The following is a 15,209-nucleotide window of genomic DNA, read 5'->3' as shown; positions in this document are numbered from 1 at the left end:
ATATAAGAATAGGTACTATTTAGAATAAATATTATTTTACCTTTAGGCTGTCATTGCTTTTGTTTCTGCCCAACTAATTAACTAGCTTTTAGTGTAGGTTTATATTGGTGTATTAAATAAAAAAAATTAGTGGGATAAGGTAGGGCTCGAGTTTATGCGTCAAAGTTTGAGATAGCGTGCCAACCAACACTAATAAATAAAATAAAACAAAAAAAAAGGTTTGCAAACTTTTAGCCTTTGCCGTCACTCAGTAAGGCTTAGTGGTATTTTTCTTCACTTAAAAGTAAAAGGTTTTATATATGAATCTTATAAATAGTGAATTCGATATCAAATTATATTACTTATTGTGTAGTTTAGCCGACTTCTTCTTCTTTTTTCTTCTTAATGTAAAAATTTTGATGTATTTAAAAAAAAAAAAAACAAAAAAAAAAAAAACACTTGCAGCCTCTGCAATTAAGTTGGGGTTGGGGGATGTCACTTTTTCAGGTAGCCGACCGACACCCCTTACCTTGATTACAGCACTCCATTACCTTCCACATGCGCCCATTTGCACTATCAGTACAAAATTGTCCACAAATTATATTATAAAATTCCAAATAAAATATAAACCATTTAAAATATTTATATAAGAAGAAAAAAAAAAAAATATCGTTTTCTGCCAAGATTCTCCACCCTGACTGACCCAGTTCCTGCAACAAACACCCTTTCATCCATCCCTGGAATCCTTCGTTCCGGAAACTCAATCAATCGAAAAGCAAAGGCAGCCTTCAGCCAAAAAGAAAAGACAAAGGTTAAGGCAGCCTTTCAAGTTGAAAGCAGTTTATATGAATCTGATTCACTATCGTACGACGCTTTTATTTTTTATTTAATAATACAATATCATGTTAAAAATTTACAAGTGTCCTATGTCAATGTGCTAGTTTCATAGAACGTTACATATCAAATATATTTCTTTACTTATATTATAACACGTAGTGTATTATTATGTGCCTCTAGCATACATAAAATTTTTCCAAGTGGAAGTTGGTCATTTTAGGATTTCTCCAAGGTTTTAAATGTGTTGTTGTTGTGTCAGACACTGACAGCTCCTTGCAACTCAATCAAGTGTTAAGCCTGGCAATCAATTATTCCCCTATGCCCTTTTCTTTCTTCTGTTTCGTGCAGAGAAATTTCCAACACCATCCCATTACCAATTTTCCATTCCCCATTCCCATTCCCACCTGTACTTTCATCATTCCTTCTTGGTCTTGTTTTAAAATGTTGCTTTCCAAATCTGTATACCCTGATCTGGAATTTTCTCCATGAACTCAGCCCAATATTTTTTTGTTTTTTCCTTCCCCAAAAAGCAAAAATAATAAAATCCAAAAGCAACTCCCCAAAACTAGTACCTTTTCCCCCTTTTGGGTTTCATGGAAATTTCAAGAAACTGATATGCAAGCAAAGGTCAGTATTTGGGATACATTGCACTCATTTATTTAATTTAATCAAATATTTTGTTTGCTCTTCTGGGTTTGTTCTCTGTCATTGACGCCATTTGTTGAAACCTCCTTATTAAATTCTTTTTGGTGACGATTTTATCTAATTTGAATATAAAACTTGATCTGTGGGTGGCCTCTAATTTTCTTGTTTTCTCCTTTCCTGAAAAAGATGTTCACCATTATTACTGCAAAAAGCTTTCACCAACCGTTATCTCAATAATCTTGTGTTGTGCAATACATTGCGTTTTCTGTGATTAACCCTTTCTTTGGTAACAAATTTCATTTCCTTGTAAAGCTTCCTCACGTTTTCCTATCCCTGTAACCCATCAAAATCCACAGATCAAATTCTTGGCATTTAGAAAAAAATTGGAAAAAAGCCCTTTTTCTCCATCTGGGTATTGAGAAAACCCCTCATTTTTTTCGTCCCCTTTTGGTTATTGTCTTCTGGGTTTGGAAATCTTTGAGTTTTCCATCTGGGTTCTGGGGAAAAACCATTTCTTGTGCAGGGTTCGTGTGTTTAAGCGTGAAAGCTTGAAGCTTTTTCATCTGGGTCTGTAATTTTTACCTCTGATGCCAATTGGGGGTGTCAAGAATGGCAAATCTTGTTCCTGGCGTGCTCCTTAAGCTGCTACAGCATATGAACACGGATGTCAAAGTCGCCGGCGAGCACAGGTCGTCTCTGTTGCAAGTGGTGAGCATTGTTCCGGCGCTTGCAGGCGGTGAGCTTTTCCCAAACCAAGGTTTCTACCTTAAGGTATCAGATTCCTCACATGCCACCTATGTATCTCTCCCTGATGAACATGATGATTTAATTCTTAGTGATAAGATTCAACTGGGTCAATTTATTCATGTGGATCGGCTTCAAGCCGCCACCCCGGTCCCCATTCTCCACGGGGTTAGGCCGGTGCCAGGGAGACACCCTTGTGTGGGGAGCCCTGAAGACATTGTTGCCACTCATTCTCTTGGTTTTCTTAACAATAATTCGTCTTCTGGTTCGAAAACTGTAGAGAAAGTAAAGTCTGAGTCTAAGGTATTAGGAAATAGTCATGCCGGAGAAAGGGATAAACATGGGCTAGTGAGGCCGAATGGAAGTGCTAAGGCGGATCAGTTGGAAAAGAAAGTAGGGTCTTTTGGCCGATCAAAGTCTCAGCCATCAAAACCTGCATTAACTATAGATATGAAGAGGGAACCTTTGCCGAGAATGAAGTCATCAATTCACGGTCTATCCCGTCATCTCCCTCAAGTTGTTATTCGTTGCCGACTTCTTTTGAGAAATTTGCAAATGGGGTCAAGCAGCATGCAAAAGTTAAGGGAACACCTATGGTGGGAGTGGTGGAAAAGGCAAGTTCTGTTCGTGGGGCGAGTCCTGGGAAGAAATCAGTTGTGGGAAACCCGATAAAGAATTTTGTACAGGGTTTTGAGATGGGGGCCAAGTCCCTGAGGAAGAGCTGGGAAGGAAATATGGAGGTGAACACTAAAGAGAGTTCAAACGTGAGAGCTACTTCACATGATGCCAAGCTAGACGTTCGGATGGCTGTAAGTTCAATAATTCATGAATCTTAATTTGAAATTTATGTCAAGTTAGGTTTTACTGAATGTTTACTTGTGTAAGTGTACTATTGGTTGATTTTCTTTGATTTCTTTGGAGGCCACGTTTCTTGTCCTTGGATTCAATTCTTTGTTTTTGTAACTAATGAATACCAAGTACTTTAGTTACATTGATCATTTTTAAAGCTTTAAATCATTTTCAAATTGATACAAAAAAAAAAAAAAAAAAAAAAAAAACCCTTTTTCTCAATTGGGTGGATCTTCTGAGAGCAAATTTTGATTCTGGAGATAAACACCTCAAAGTTAAATGTGCCAGCAATTATGAATTGTATTTGAAATCTCTTTTTTTTTTTTTTCTTTTTCTCACTGGTTTTGATTTGATCTTGTAGTAGTTCCAAAGGATGTGGAAAATAGTTCAATGTTGGGTGTTATTTGTCCTCTTGTATTTAATATTCGAGTAATCATTTTGCCAGGCTCCTAGAAAAAGTATCTCAACTGAGAGGTTGCCACCTAGAGAGGACAATAAGATGCAGATGTCTGCAAAGTCATTGAAAGAAGAGAGTAAGGTTCAAACGTCTACAAAGAAAGTTACTACAAATGGAACTTTGAGTGATCAAGACAGGTCAAATAAACTTCGAGTATCTGTTGGAAAGAAATCATCAGATGTAGCTAATAATGGCTTTCCTGGAAACTTGGTCAAGGTTTCCCTAAATAACAGAAAATTGATTGATGGAGTTCCATGGGCTTCACTCCCATCGTCAGTTGCAAAGCTTGGAAAGGTATATCTTCTGTAACATCTTAGAGCTTGGTAATTGTCTCTGGATAAATCTTTATTTTCCTGCCTATTCAATGTACTATGGTGTTTTTCTTCTGAAATTCCATTATGTAGAGACTGCTGAAGTGAACGAGAGAATATTATAAAAGAATGAAGTGCCCAGATATCTGAGGTCCCAAATTTTTCGTGCATATTGGGTTATGAGTTTGTGTTAATTTCTTAGTTTTTGTTTTGCTTTGTCCGTGTTGTCTTCCTGACCCAATTTTCTTAATTTAGGAGCCAAGTTAGTGAATGGGAATTTCCTTTTAATTCTGAGAAGGATATAACTTTAACCTTAGGAATGAGTTTTAGTGACATCTATATCTGAAGATAGACTTTGTTGTTGTTGTACAGCTCGGCACTTCGTTTTTCTTATTATATACTTTTGAATCTGTTATCACAGGAAGTTATGAGGCACAGGGATGCTGCACAAATAGCAGCAATAGAGGCAATGCAGGAGGCTTCTGCTGCAGAGAATTTACTACGATGTTTGAGGTATAAGTTATAACTACATCTTATTGTGTTTGTCCATTCTTTTCCATAATATATCTGAGTATCACAAATGAGTTAAGGAAGTGAAGTTGTATATGATATTGTGATTGGACAATAGAAATGGTTGGACATTCAAACCCAAAAGATATGAAACAGTCATTAGAACTTTCTGAGTAGTGTAGTGTTTTCTTTTTTATTTTTTTAGTTTTTTATTTATTGACAGTATAATGCAAAGTATTATCCTTAGGGTATCCATGAGTCAGCTAGATTGCTTCAATTGCGTTTTTGTTGGTATACTGTTTACTTTCGTAGTATACTCTCATGAGGTGCTTGCTTGCTCGTTAGAGGCCATCCATGGAGTTCTTTAACTCGTATGGGACACTTGCTCACTTATATTTTCTGCATTTTCTGTTCTTGTTTGATTTGTAATTTGGAATGGCACTGATGCTTAGGAATCAAAAGCTTTTTAACAGGGAATTTTGGAACATCAAACTATGGGAAATGCAATCCTACATTATATTTTTAGACTTTTTGTACTCAATTATGTGACTTTTTTCCATGGCTTTCTCATCTTTCATTTGTACTTCTAATTGTGACAAAGATTAATCTGCTTATCTGTGATCTTTTCTTTTTGGGTTCTTTTTGCGGAGGCACAATGTTTCCAGAATTTATATGATGTGACGTTTTCCATGGCTTTTAGCCTAAGTTCTGTACATCATCTTCTGACATTTTTGGGTCCTTTTTTTGGGGTCATGCAGCATATATTCAGAGCTAACTACCTCTGCCAAGGAAGAGAACCCTCAGCCTGCAGTAGAGCAGTTTCTAGCTCTCCATGCTAGCTTGAATAATGCTCGTGTAGTTACTGATTCTCTATCTAAAATCATGCCAGATGGTTCATCCCCAGACGGTGAAGAAACCCCATCAGAAGAAGCACTGAAGGTAGCTTCAGACAGACGGAAACAGGCAGCATCTTGGGTACAAGCTGCATTAGCCACCAATCTGTCATCTTTCACTGTATTCAGTAAAGAATCTAGTTTAACCTCTGTTAAAGCTTCAGCTTCCTCTGCTTCCGCTTCCTCTCAAAACCAAAAGTTAGTCTCTGCAAATCAACCCGTGCTAGTTCTAGAAAATTCTACGAAGAATGCGTCAACAAAATCCCAAGGCAAAGTTCGCCAGGCAGTGGGTTCCAAGCTAGGGACACCAGGGACACCTCGCCGAGTAGGGGATGGATCAGCCATCAATCAAAAGCCGCCGGCACCACCTCTGCCTGAATGGAATAAAGGAAATGGCCTTGACGAGGTTGTTGACTTGGCCGAAATGTTGCGACTGCAGTCACAAGCTTGGTTTCTGGGATTTGTGGAGAGGTTCCTAGATGCTGACGTGGACATTTCAGCTCTTTCAGACAATGGTCAAATAGCAGGAATGCTAACTCAGCTCAAGAGTGTGAATGATTGGTTGGATAACATCGGTTCTAGTCAAGAAGGGGTTGAAACAACCGATGTTTCAGCGGAGACCATTGACAGGCTGAGGAAGAAGATCTATGAGTATCTTCTCACACATGTTGAATCTGCTGCTGCTGCGCTTGGCGGGGGATCACAGTCATCACCTCGAATCCGAACACCAGATACAAAAGTTAGAAGGTGAGTTATTTAAAGTTTAGTGTGGCCGTGCGGGATTTGGTGTCTCGTTGCATAAATGCAGCGCAGAAGGCCCCTGGGAGCCGTGCCCTTTAACCACCAAGTGGTCCTAGGAGCTGTGTGTGTGAATCTGTGTACATAAATTCACATGGGTTTGAGGTATAGATGGAAGGGTTGTTACTTACAGGAGGGAATTTGATTCGAAGCGCGACGTCATTTTTTTTCTTCCGTTGTTTGATGCAGTTGTTACCTTAAATTATACGAGACTGAAAAAGATTAGGAGGGGGGAAATTTTTTGTTTCTTACAGCAACAATGCATGTTTCCAGATTTCATGAGGATTGAAATTGTTTCTACACAGTAGGGATTCTGTTTGGACTCCCAAAACCAATCGATTGGCGTTTCTAATTTTGTTCACTTCTTTTTGAGGGGGAAGTGGTGGATTACACTAGTTGTAGCCTTTCTTTTTAGAGTAGACTGCTGTTTGACCTTGTGAACTAGTATTACTACAGTTAAAATTGAGCTCTGAACTATTTTTTAAGTAAATTAATCAGAACTATTTGAAATTAGCCGATTAATACTCTCCTTTTGAAATTAGCCAATTAATCCTTTATTGTTAGATTCAAAGAAATTTATTCCACTTTGCCGTCAAATACTGACACGTGATTTATTTTATAGGGTAAGGTTATGCTAGTATTTGGTCCGAAGTTCTAAAAAACGTTAGGCGATAGACAGGACGCGGGCTGACGCCTAGCGCGTAGGCGGATTTTGATAAATTTCTTGTAAATAGGTGCATATTGACACTAACAAAAAATTATACTTGTATGAAATCCATGAATAAGATAATAAAAGAATAAAAAAAAAATATAAAAAGAGTATTCAACAAGTCCAAAATTTGGAAACACATTAAGCATATAAGCAAATATAACTATAGTGAGGAATATTGTAGGATGCTACATATACAACAAGTTCATAATTTAAAACCACATAAAATGCAAAATATGAGGAAAATAAAGAAATATAGTAATGTAAGATATTTGCAAAGTTACAAAGCAATGCATCAAACTCTTCTTCACCATATCCCTCTGAGACTTGGATATGAATTATTTTTTTTTTTTGTTAGTTTCATTATAAAAAAAATAAAAAAAATAAAAAAAACCCCGCCTACCCTTCTAAGACCCAGCCGATTTGCAAAAAAAAACCTCGAATCACCACTGCCCAATGCCTAAGCACCACCTAGACCTCTTTTTAGAACACTTGTTTGATCCCATTCCCATATTTCAAAGGTTGCCTCACATTTTTCTTATTTCTTGCGTGAGTAATCGTGTCAGAACAATTCTCTTTCTCTCTAACATCGATTCCAAGTAAGTAAACATGCTCTAAAAAGGCACAAGCTTTAAGTCAACAAGTCTATATTTGAGCCATAAGCATGCAGAACACAGCGGATACAATAGTTTTCAATCCACCACTAAATACTGCTAATGGTTCTTTTGAACCCAAAATTGGCAGTTAATAAGGGTTTAATTTTGATGTTTAAACAATTGTACAACACACAAGGCATGTCCAACGGACGAGATAAAACATGCTTCTCTAACAATTAGAAATGTTTCCCACAGCCGAAATACACATCGCGAACATCTGTTGGTGGTGCCTGCCTCCTCATAGTTCATCCTGCAAGGTCAACGAAAACAGATATTGGGGACGAAAAAATAAGAGCAAAACCTTCTAAACTTTATGTAATACTAAAATTTGGGTCACAGGTCTACATTTTTAGGATATCAAGACCGGAATCTTCGATTTGTTCAATTGAATCGGTGGTGAGGTGCCTAAACGCCCATTGTTTACGAGTTGGAGTAGGACCTATACTGTTTAAATGCGACCAAGGTGCACCAGTATAGCTCCTACTCCAACTCATGTAAACAAAAAACGAGCAAGGTTCTCATGCTGAGATGTTTCTATTTTACAGACAATTTTGGTAAATAATATAGCCAAACTGGTAAGCACTTATATGGAAAGGGAAATAATACGAAAGCAATAAGTCGAAGGAGATACGAGGATGTAGCAAACGAAGGGAGGAACAAAAGAGAAAAAGTTAGTTCTTACATGGTAATCATCCAGATAATCATGGGGATCATGCTGCAAAACAAAAAAAGGTTCCCAAATTAGACTTTCAGTGGAAAATCATTTATGATATGGGAAGTCGGGAAAATCATGCACTGTTACACACTAGGGATAGATTATAGCCTGAGGTAATATTGTCCTCGGACCTCGGAGGTGTCTAATATCTTAGGGATATCTGATGTCATAAATGATGTCATCAATTGCTTAGCCGAACTTGAATACAATTATTACCTTTAAATCGTCTTCCTTTCCTCCCCATAGTTAATAAATCAAAACAAAAATCTAAATAAAATAGTTTTATCCGTTTTATGATTGTTTACACTAACTAATCCATGCGACCTTAGTCTGGGGATTCTTCTTAAAGCTTCCCCCAGACCGCTTTTCTCTACCCCGACATTTAAGCCATATACTTCCTTTTCAAATATGTTGTACTACATTCTTTTTCTCTACCCTTAAAGAATTGATTGCCTTGGGGATTCACAATTTAAACGATTTCTCGAATAGATGTGCTTATGAAAAGATTCTTTTTACCTATCAAACCAGTACCTCACTAGTGGAAAATGGATTAACAGCATTAGGTCCATCAGAAATATGGTGATATTGAGACAACATAGATTTAATAATGTTATTGATGAGACAAAATAAGGAAATACAATACCCTTCTACGGCGCCTCCTATCCCTGCCATACTCACGATCCCTCTCCCTCTTCCTTTTTTCACCTTCCTCTCTCGCTCTTTTAGCCTCCTACATGAACAAACATAGTAGATAGATGTCATTGGTAGGGTTATTGTTTGATCACTACAGTACGACCTCAGAAAAACTAAAAAAGCAACATGGCCTCTTGTAAATCACCTCTTCTTCTCGAGCTTTCCTCTGCTTCTCTGCTTCCTCAAAAGCTTCTTTCTCAGCCTAAAATTGTGGTCATTGTTATGCAACTCAAAGACTTTAACTGAGATAAATGACAAACATAGATATTTAAGAGCAATAACTCACGTCTCTATTGGAAAAAACCTCTTCTACAACTTCTTTTGCATACTGTGGATCATCACAAATTAAAATGTTGTCGAAAACTGAACCTGCCTTCACCTGCAATGATTGTTATAAGGGTCCACATTCCAGAAAAGCCAAGTATTCCAAAGCTCAGAAGTTCAGAAAAGGCAGTTCATTTTTGGATGGGTAAGAGAAAACCATCAAATGAAGGAAAGTGTAAACGAATCCATCACAACTAAAAGTTAACTGCTCGAGAAATGTTGCAGTTTATTTTTCTATTAGCAGTTATTCTAATATTGTCCACTTAAAATAAGCAACAGTCAGTTTCTTTGCCTTTAAGAATGTAAATGATTCACAAGTAACCGCAAACTAATTTGTCAACTCCAGGCAGAATAAGTCATGACTCATAACTCATAAGTTCATAACACAGTTTACACATACCTGCCAAACTTCAATACCCACATATTTAATTGGCTTCAGCACATAAAGGTCAGGATCGTCCTCAAACTCTGCAGAAACACAGGAAAAGAGGAAGTACTCTTTAAACCCAAACTCAAAAGTTCAAAATGGATAACCTGTCTAGACACATCGAACCATTTATATACTTATCAATAACTCCTAAACAAATATGTAACATCGCAGACCAACACATGGACAAACCTTACCAGTGTAAAGAAAATGCAAACTATGTGAAACGGCTTTCATAATCATTTGTATGAAGTTATAAACAGATAGACACTAAATGAGGATTGCATCTAATATATGTTATAGCCTTATAGGCCTATACATTCTGTTGTAGGCTGAGCCAGACATTGTAAATCACGGTCCACCATAAGTTGAATAATAAAATGGGTGGATCATTCTCATCACATGAATCAAGTCCTGGTATGAACGTATTCAACAAAAAATCTCCAAAAGAATATGTTTTTTCTGCCATTCTCACTTCTTTGTAAGATTCTAACCAGATAATTCAAATTCCTTGCGTATTTTAGTCTCAATTATAATAAACTATAAACCATCTCTGCCACTAAATATTCTAAAACACATTAACATACCCGGGTTATCAATCCATGGAGTCTTCCACTTTCCCTTATAGTTGGGGTTCTTGATTTTCTGCAGGATAAAAAATTAGAAACTTAAATCAACAAATGAGTTATTCAATCTTTTGCTATCTACATCTAGCTCAAAAGCACCTTGCGCTTCCATGGTCCTTTGTACGCTGGATTTGGGATCTTTGGTCGCCTCCAAATTCCATTCTCTTCCTCATCCCAGTCTTCGGGCTGAGAAACCATCAGTGTTTTCCAGAAGACTTATTACATATTTAGTAATTCATGATGAACAAACAAATTTATTCAATGAAGATAGAAGCAAATAAATTAATAGGTGTTGGTTAGTTGTCAATACCGCATTCAGGTAGATTTCCTTCTCAAATCCTATCAATCAAGAAAATTAAATAGTTCCACATAATACATATAACAGAAAGAAGACTTCTTTCCAGAACATCATTTATATGTTAAACACCACTAACTAAACAGCACATAGTCTCTATAAACATTTATAACACATGACATATACAAACCTCTTTGGCTTCTGGATCAGGAATTTCAGATGGAATTGAATCATAGCCCTACAACATTGAAACAGACTATTTCAGTAAAAATCACGTAAATGGATTGTAACCTATTCAATCATGACTAGAGAGTCTCAGGATAGGATACCTCCGGTTTGACTTCATTAGGGTCATTAATATACTCTTTGTCATCCCAGTCAGCTGGCTGTGAGGACAATATGAGTCAGTAGATAATTTGTGGTAAGGCAGGGAACCTTTTTTGGTTGAAGTATGATATGGAGATTGGTGCGCAAAGAAATAATGACATATATGAGAGACCCACAAGATAACATAGTACTTGTCTACAGATCTAGAAATATAGCTTTTGATGAAAGCAACTTCTCAAACTTAAAAACACTAAATTGATTGGTTGTGCATAACATCAACTAGTGTCCAGTGTCCATAACTTTATAACATCGTACCTTTTTTGCATTCACATCCTTTATTTTTTTTGGAGGAAGGATATCCCAATCTGTATACATGCTTCCAGAATCTCTCTCTCGATTATCAACAAGGATGCTGTAAGTTGCATCAGGCCTAAGAATAAATGTATAGAAATGAGTTAACTTGTCTGTTTCACATTGGAGATCCTTTTTAAGGGGATAATTCTGCCCCTGGTAGGAAAGTATAACATGGAGTTTTTTTGTCTGTGTGCCACATAAATCTGGTCCAAACATGAAACTGCAGAAAAAATAACGTGAAGTCAGAACCATGCTCTTTATGTATTCTGTTAAGTATTAATAGCAATTAACCAAATTAAACAGAATGTTGTTTAAACAAATAGTATGAAGCATGTGAGCTTGATATAGAGAAAGACAACAAGATTCCAAGATGAACTCAAAACTACCAAATAACAGAGTATACACGTGCATGTATATGCTTTGATGATTAGTTTTTAGGTCCTTCCTAACCAAGTCAATCCCCAAGTGCATCTTGTTATTGCCGATAATATGGACTGCACTGTATTGTTGATAAGCTTGTCATAAGCATCCCCATTGGTCAAATGGGCATGGTTATGGATCGTTTCTTGCAGTATATCACACACAAAAAAAAAAAATAAACAAATAAAAAATCACTTATACCCCTTGCGTACAAATCCCATTATTGGGAGGATTTTGACTTGCAGTCTAATTAGCCACTTCCTAAGAAATATAAAGAAGAATCAGTCCTCCCTAATGTTTAATGCAACCAAGGAGGATACTTCTCTCTCTTTGTGCATAATTGATTAGAGCATACAGAAACATACAAGTCTAAGTCCGACATGAGTTGGCTCATTTACGATAAGGACAAGAAAACCTTCCAAACACCAGTATGCTTAAACCCTTAAGCACACTTAACTAAACCAAGGTACACCTGTGTGACATGTGCTTTGAGTGCATTTCTGCAGAGGAACATGTGTTCTGATGTGTTTGGAATCTATACTCAATGGCAACAACTAAAAGAACATATAAGTAACCATGTCAACCAGCCATAAAAGCGACATGCTTTATCTTAATAATTCAACGATTGCATAAAAAAAACAGGGATTTAAAAGTAGCAAAAATAGTCATACATACAAAATGATTTTATTATTACCACCCAAACATCAATGAGTAAATGATTGGAAAAGTATTTTATAAGAATATGTCAAATACAACAATCACATAGAAAAAAACTTCTACAATTATCTTTGTAAATAGAGGCTTGACCACTATAAGCAAGTTTGGAAGACTTCAATATCACAAAGCATGAGCTAATGTTGATTTACACAAGGTAAATTATTCACGCACCTGTACGGGGTATCACCACCAAACTTCTTCTGATTGACATAGCTAGAGAGAAGCTTGATGTAACCACCACCACATTCTATGTCTTGCTCAAATTTAATCGAATACTGGACAACTAGAGTTCTATTTTTGTTGCTGAACTCAGGTACTTTAGCAGATATGGCAAAATGCTTGGCATCATTATATGTTTGAATGCCTGCACAAATTTCAAAAATACATAATGGATGAATTAATTGAGACTCCAATGTAGCGTCTAATGGAAAATTGAAAACCAACAATTTGATTATGAAAGCAAGGTGTTTTCACCGATTCCTACAAACCATATGGCAATAACGATTACCTCTTTCATGTTAGGTTTTTCATCATTCATAATCACAAATTTATTCTTTTTCAACACAAACCGGTTTGTCTATTCACCTTCAGCATACCCATTCTAGGATCGTCCAATTTTAGTTAGAGCTTGCAGAGCTGTCCACCAGAAAACATGATACGAGTAGATTTACATATATGATGGTTCTATAGTTATGACAAGATCACCCTGAAAAAACCTAAGGAAATATAATCAAACACATTACAATTCATCATTTCTTTCTTGTCACCTACATCACCTCTTTTCTCGTCTTAATATGACTACATCTGACGCTTCTTTCTAAGAGGTCCTTATTCCCTTGCTCATGTATTTCTTCTACAATAGTATGGGACAAATGGTATGAATAGATTATAAGTTATGACAACAAATTTTGAATACAGACTAATCCGAGGGCCTACTCAAACTTTATCCTTATGTATATCCGTGAGCTTCAAAGAAGCAGACAGTCACACTAGGAGCTGTCAGCTCCCAGTTGGGACAACTGTTCTCATGTATAAGAAATGCACCTAACATCAAACTAAATAAAACACAGGAATTAACAACTGAGTACTGAGATCATTTATGACTCACATTCTCCATAAACTACTATAACTGTCATATTAATAAATTAGGGTTGTCCTATCCACACACACCCTTTTACCTTCCACACACCTCTCTCAATTTCCGCCGTCAAATCGAATGAATTGAACAGGATCAAAGGACAGAGTCGCAAAAATTAACTTGGTGTGTGTGGATAGCACCACCCATAAATTATAGGGTGCCGATTATAGTACCAGTTCAGATTTTCTTTAGAACTAATAACCGAAAATTTTAAAGCATCATATCAAATTTGCAACAGATGATCAATCAAGCAACCTCGCACTTCATCAATTCCAGCTCAACGCAAAATCAATGAAATGTATTCTGAAACAGAGCTAATAAGCTAAAAGGTTGCAGGGATACCTTTATCATCAGGATCCCCAGGCCATTTCCCTGCAGTGTACTTGAACGTTCCTGCTTTTCCTTCTGCCCTTTTCCAGTCTGATAAGACCCAGCGGCTTTTCCACCCATCTTTTTTCCGCAACAACGATTACAATACATCAGAAAGTTTAAAAATCTAAACAAACGATAAACCCTAGTGCTCAACTAATCAAATAGTTTTCCAATAACACTCATACAGACACAATATCTCATACTCCACTGATTTTTTTTCCGGTTAAAGGAAACATTTCATCAAATCCAAAAGCAGATAGAAAAAAAAAACGCTGAAGCAATTCAGAGCCAACACAAAAAAAGCAAGAAATAATAACCCGAAAAATCGAGCATGTTTCAGGTATGTTTTACCATACTTAACTGATTGAGGTACACAAAATTGACAGTTTCTTAACAAGCCCAATAAACAAATAATTTATGATCTTTAATCTCCTTCCAGTTTCTCACATGCCAAACAAGGTGCAACAACTCAAGCATTTCAGAAGACAACTAGAAGCTCTCCAGATCACTGCTTTGGCTACTAATCTAAGCAATCAAACTTGAAAGACTTGGATCCTGTTTGGATTCTAAGAAAAAGATCTTACCTTCGAATCGCTCTTCGAAGAAGATTTCAGAGGTGGCGGAACGGAAGTGGAGGATTAGAAGTGGAAGCAGAAGCTGCAGAGCTCGAAGAAGAAGCTTCATCTTTGGCTCTCTCATTTTTCTGCTGGAAACCATTGCCGGCCGAAGTTAGACTTGCAGTTGCTGTCAACTATTTTGGGTAAAGTTCCACTAACATAACCCACATTTGGATGCTTCTGGAAGGAAGTAATTTATTGGGCCAGGCCAACTCCAATAAGCCCAAATTGGAAGGAAAATAAATGGGCCCATAACTCAGAAACTTTATGACAAAAAGAAAAAGGAAGAAAATGACAAAAAAGGAAGAAATGTCAAGAACTTTTCTGACAGAAAGAGAAAGAAAGATGGTAAAAAAAAGGTAAGATGAAGAAAAGCCAAAACTTTTATGTTTATTTTTATTATTTTACACAATCATAACTGTCTACATAAAAATATACCAAATATTAGAACTTTGTTTTTTTATTTTTAAAGTACTTTTACAGCTATAATTTACAAATACTTTACTTCATGCTTGTTTAAAAGTATTTTTAAAATAGTTGAAAGTATTTTTGGTGAAAGTATTTTGAAACCAATACTTACAAATAAATCCTTAAAAAACACTTTAATTGCTTCCTGTAAAAAGCACATAATTGGTGCTTCTTGTAGGAAGTAGTTCGAATGCTTTTGAAATCCAAAAATATTTTTCCTAAAAAGACTTTCATTTATTTTAAAAACACTTCCAAATAAAAATAATTTATTTTACAAAGCACAACACTAAATTAGCCCCACGGACGGTGGTATTTTTTATTTTTTATT

At 36.4% G+C, this 15,209-nt stretch overlaps 2 protein-coding genes across 2 annotated transcripts; one reads left to right on the top strand and one right to left on the bottom strand.

Annotated features, from left to right (window-relative positions):
* The first annotated feature begins 1,126 nt into the window (after nucleotides 1–1,126).
* Nucleotides 1,127–5,976, top strand: LOC103933224. Its single transcript, XM_018643974.2, is given in 5 exon segments — nucleotides 1,127–2,689; nucleotides 2,692–3,014; nucleotides 3,500–3,805; nucleotides 4,244–4,335; nucleotides 5,091–5,976. Coding segments are annotated over 5 exon segments (2,226 nt in total). The 5' UTR covers nucleotides 1,127–2,070.
* A 1,386-nt stretch (nucleotides 5,977–7,362) lies between these two features.
* On the bottom strand, nucleotides 7,363–14,557 carry LOC103933225 (calreticulin-3). The gene is made up of 14 exons (XM_009342892.3): nucleotides 14,381–14,557; nucleotides 13,767–13,874; nucleotides 12,458–12,650; nucleotides 11,111–11,369; nucleotides 10,798–10,854; nucleotides 10,659–10,706; nucleotides 10,273–10,359; nucleotides 10,135–10,192; nucleotides 9,521–9,588; nucleotides 9,083–9,175; nucleotides 8,942–8,998; nucleotides 8,747–8,833; nucleotides 8,071–8,103; nucleotides 7,363–7,638 (listed from the first exon to the last, which is right to left on the bottom strand). Exons 1-14 carry the CDS (start codon nucleotides 14,511–14,513, stop codon nucleotides 7,627–7,629), a joined length of 1,293 nt encoding a protein of 430 aa, XP_009341167.2. The 5' UTR covers nucleotides 14,514–14,557; the 3' UTR covers nucleotides 7,363–7,626.
* Between the last annotated feature and the right edge of the window lie 652 nt (nucleotides 14,558–15,209).

Source organism: the organism of the source record quoted next, unplaced genomic scaffold (genome assembly GCF_019419815.1).
Source record: "Pyrus x bretschneideri cultivar Hongxiangsu unplaced genomic scaffold, Pyrus_bretschneideri_v1 Contig14, whole genome shotgun sequence".
Classification (NCBI taxonomy): Eukaryota; Viridiplantae; Streptophyta; class Magnoliopsida; order Rosales; family Rosaceae; genus Pyrus; species Pyrus x bretschneideri.
This window is presented reverse-complemented; position numbering and strand designations above follow the sequence as displayed.

What these genes read in the sequence shown, in the direction of transcription:
- LOC103933225 (XM_009342892.3), bottom strand. Translation starts at nt 14,513, where the DNA reads ATGGTTTCCAGCAGAAAAATGAGAGAGCCAAAGATGAAGCTTCTTCTT. An exon ending in CTAATGAAGTCAAACCGGAG is followed by an intron (nt 10,707 to 10,797) that starts GTATCCTATCCT and finishes TCAATGTTGTAG; the next exon opens with GGCTATGATTCAATTCCATC. An exon ending in GGAAAGCTCGAGAAGAAGAG is followed by an intron (nt 8,834 to 8,941) that starts GTGATTTACAAG and finishes TTGTTCATGTAG; the next exon opens with GAGGCTAAAAGAGCGAGAGA.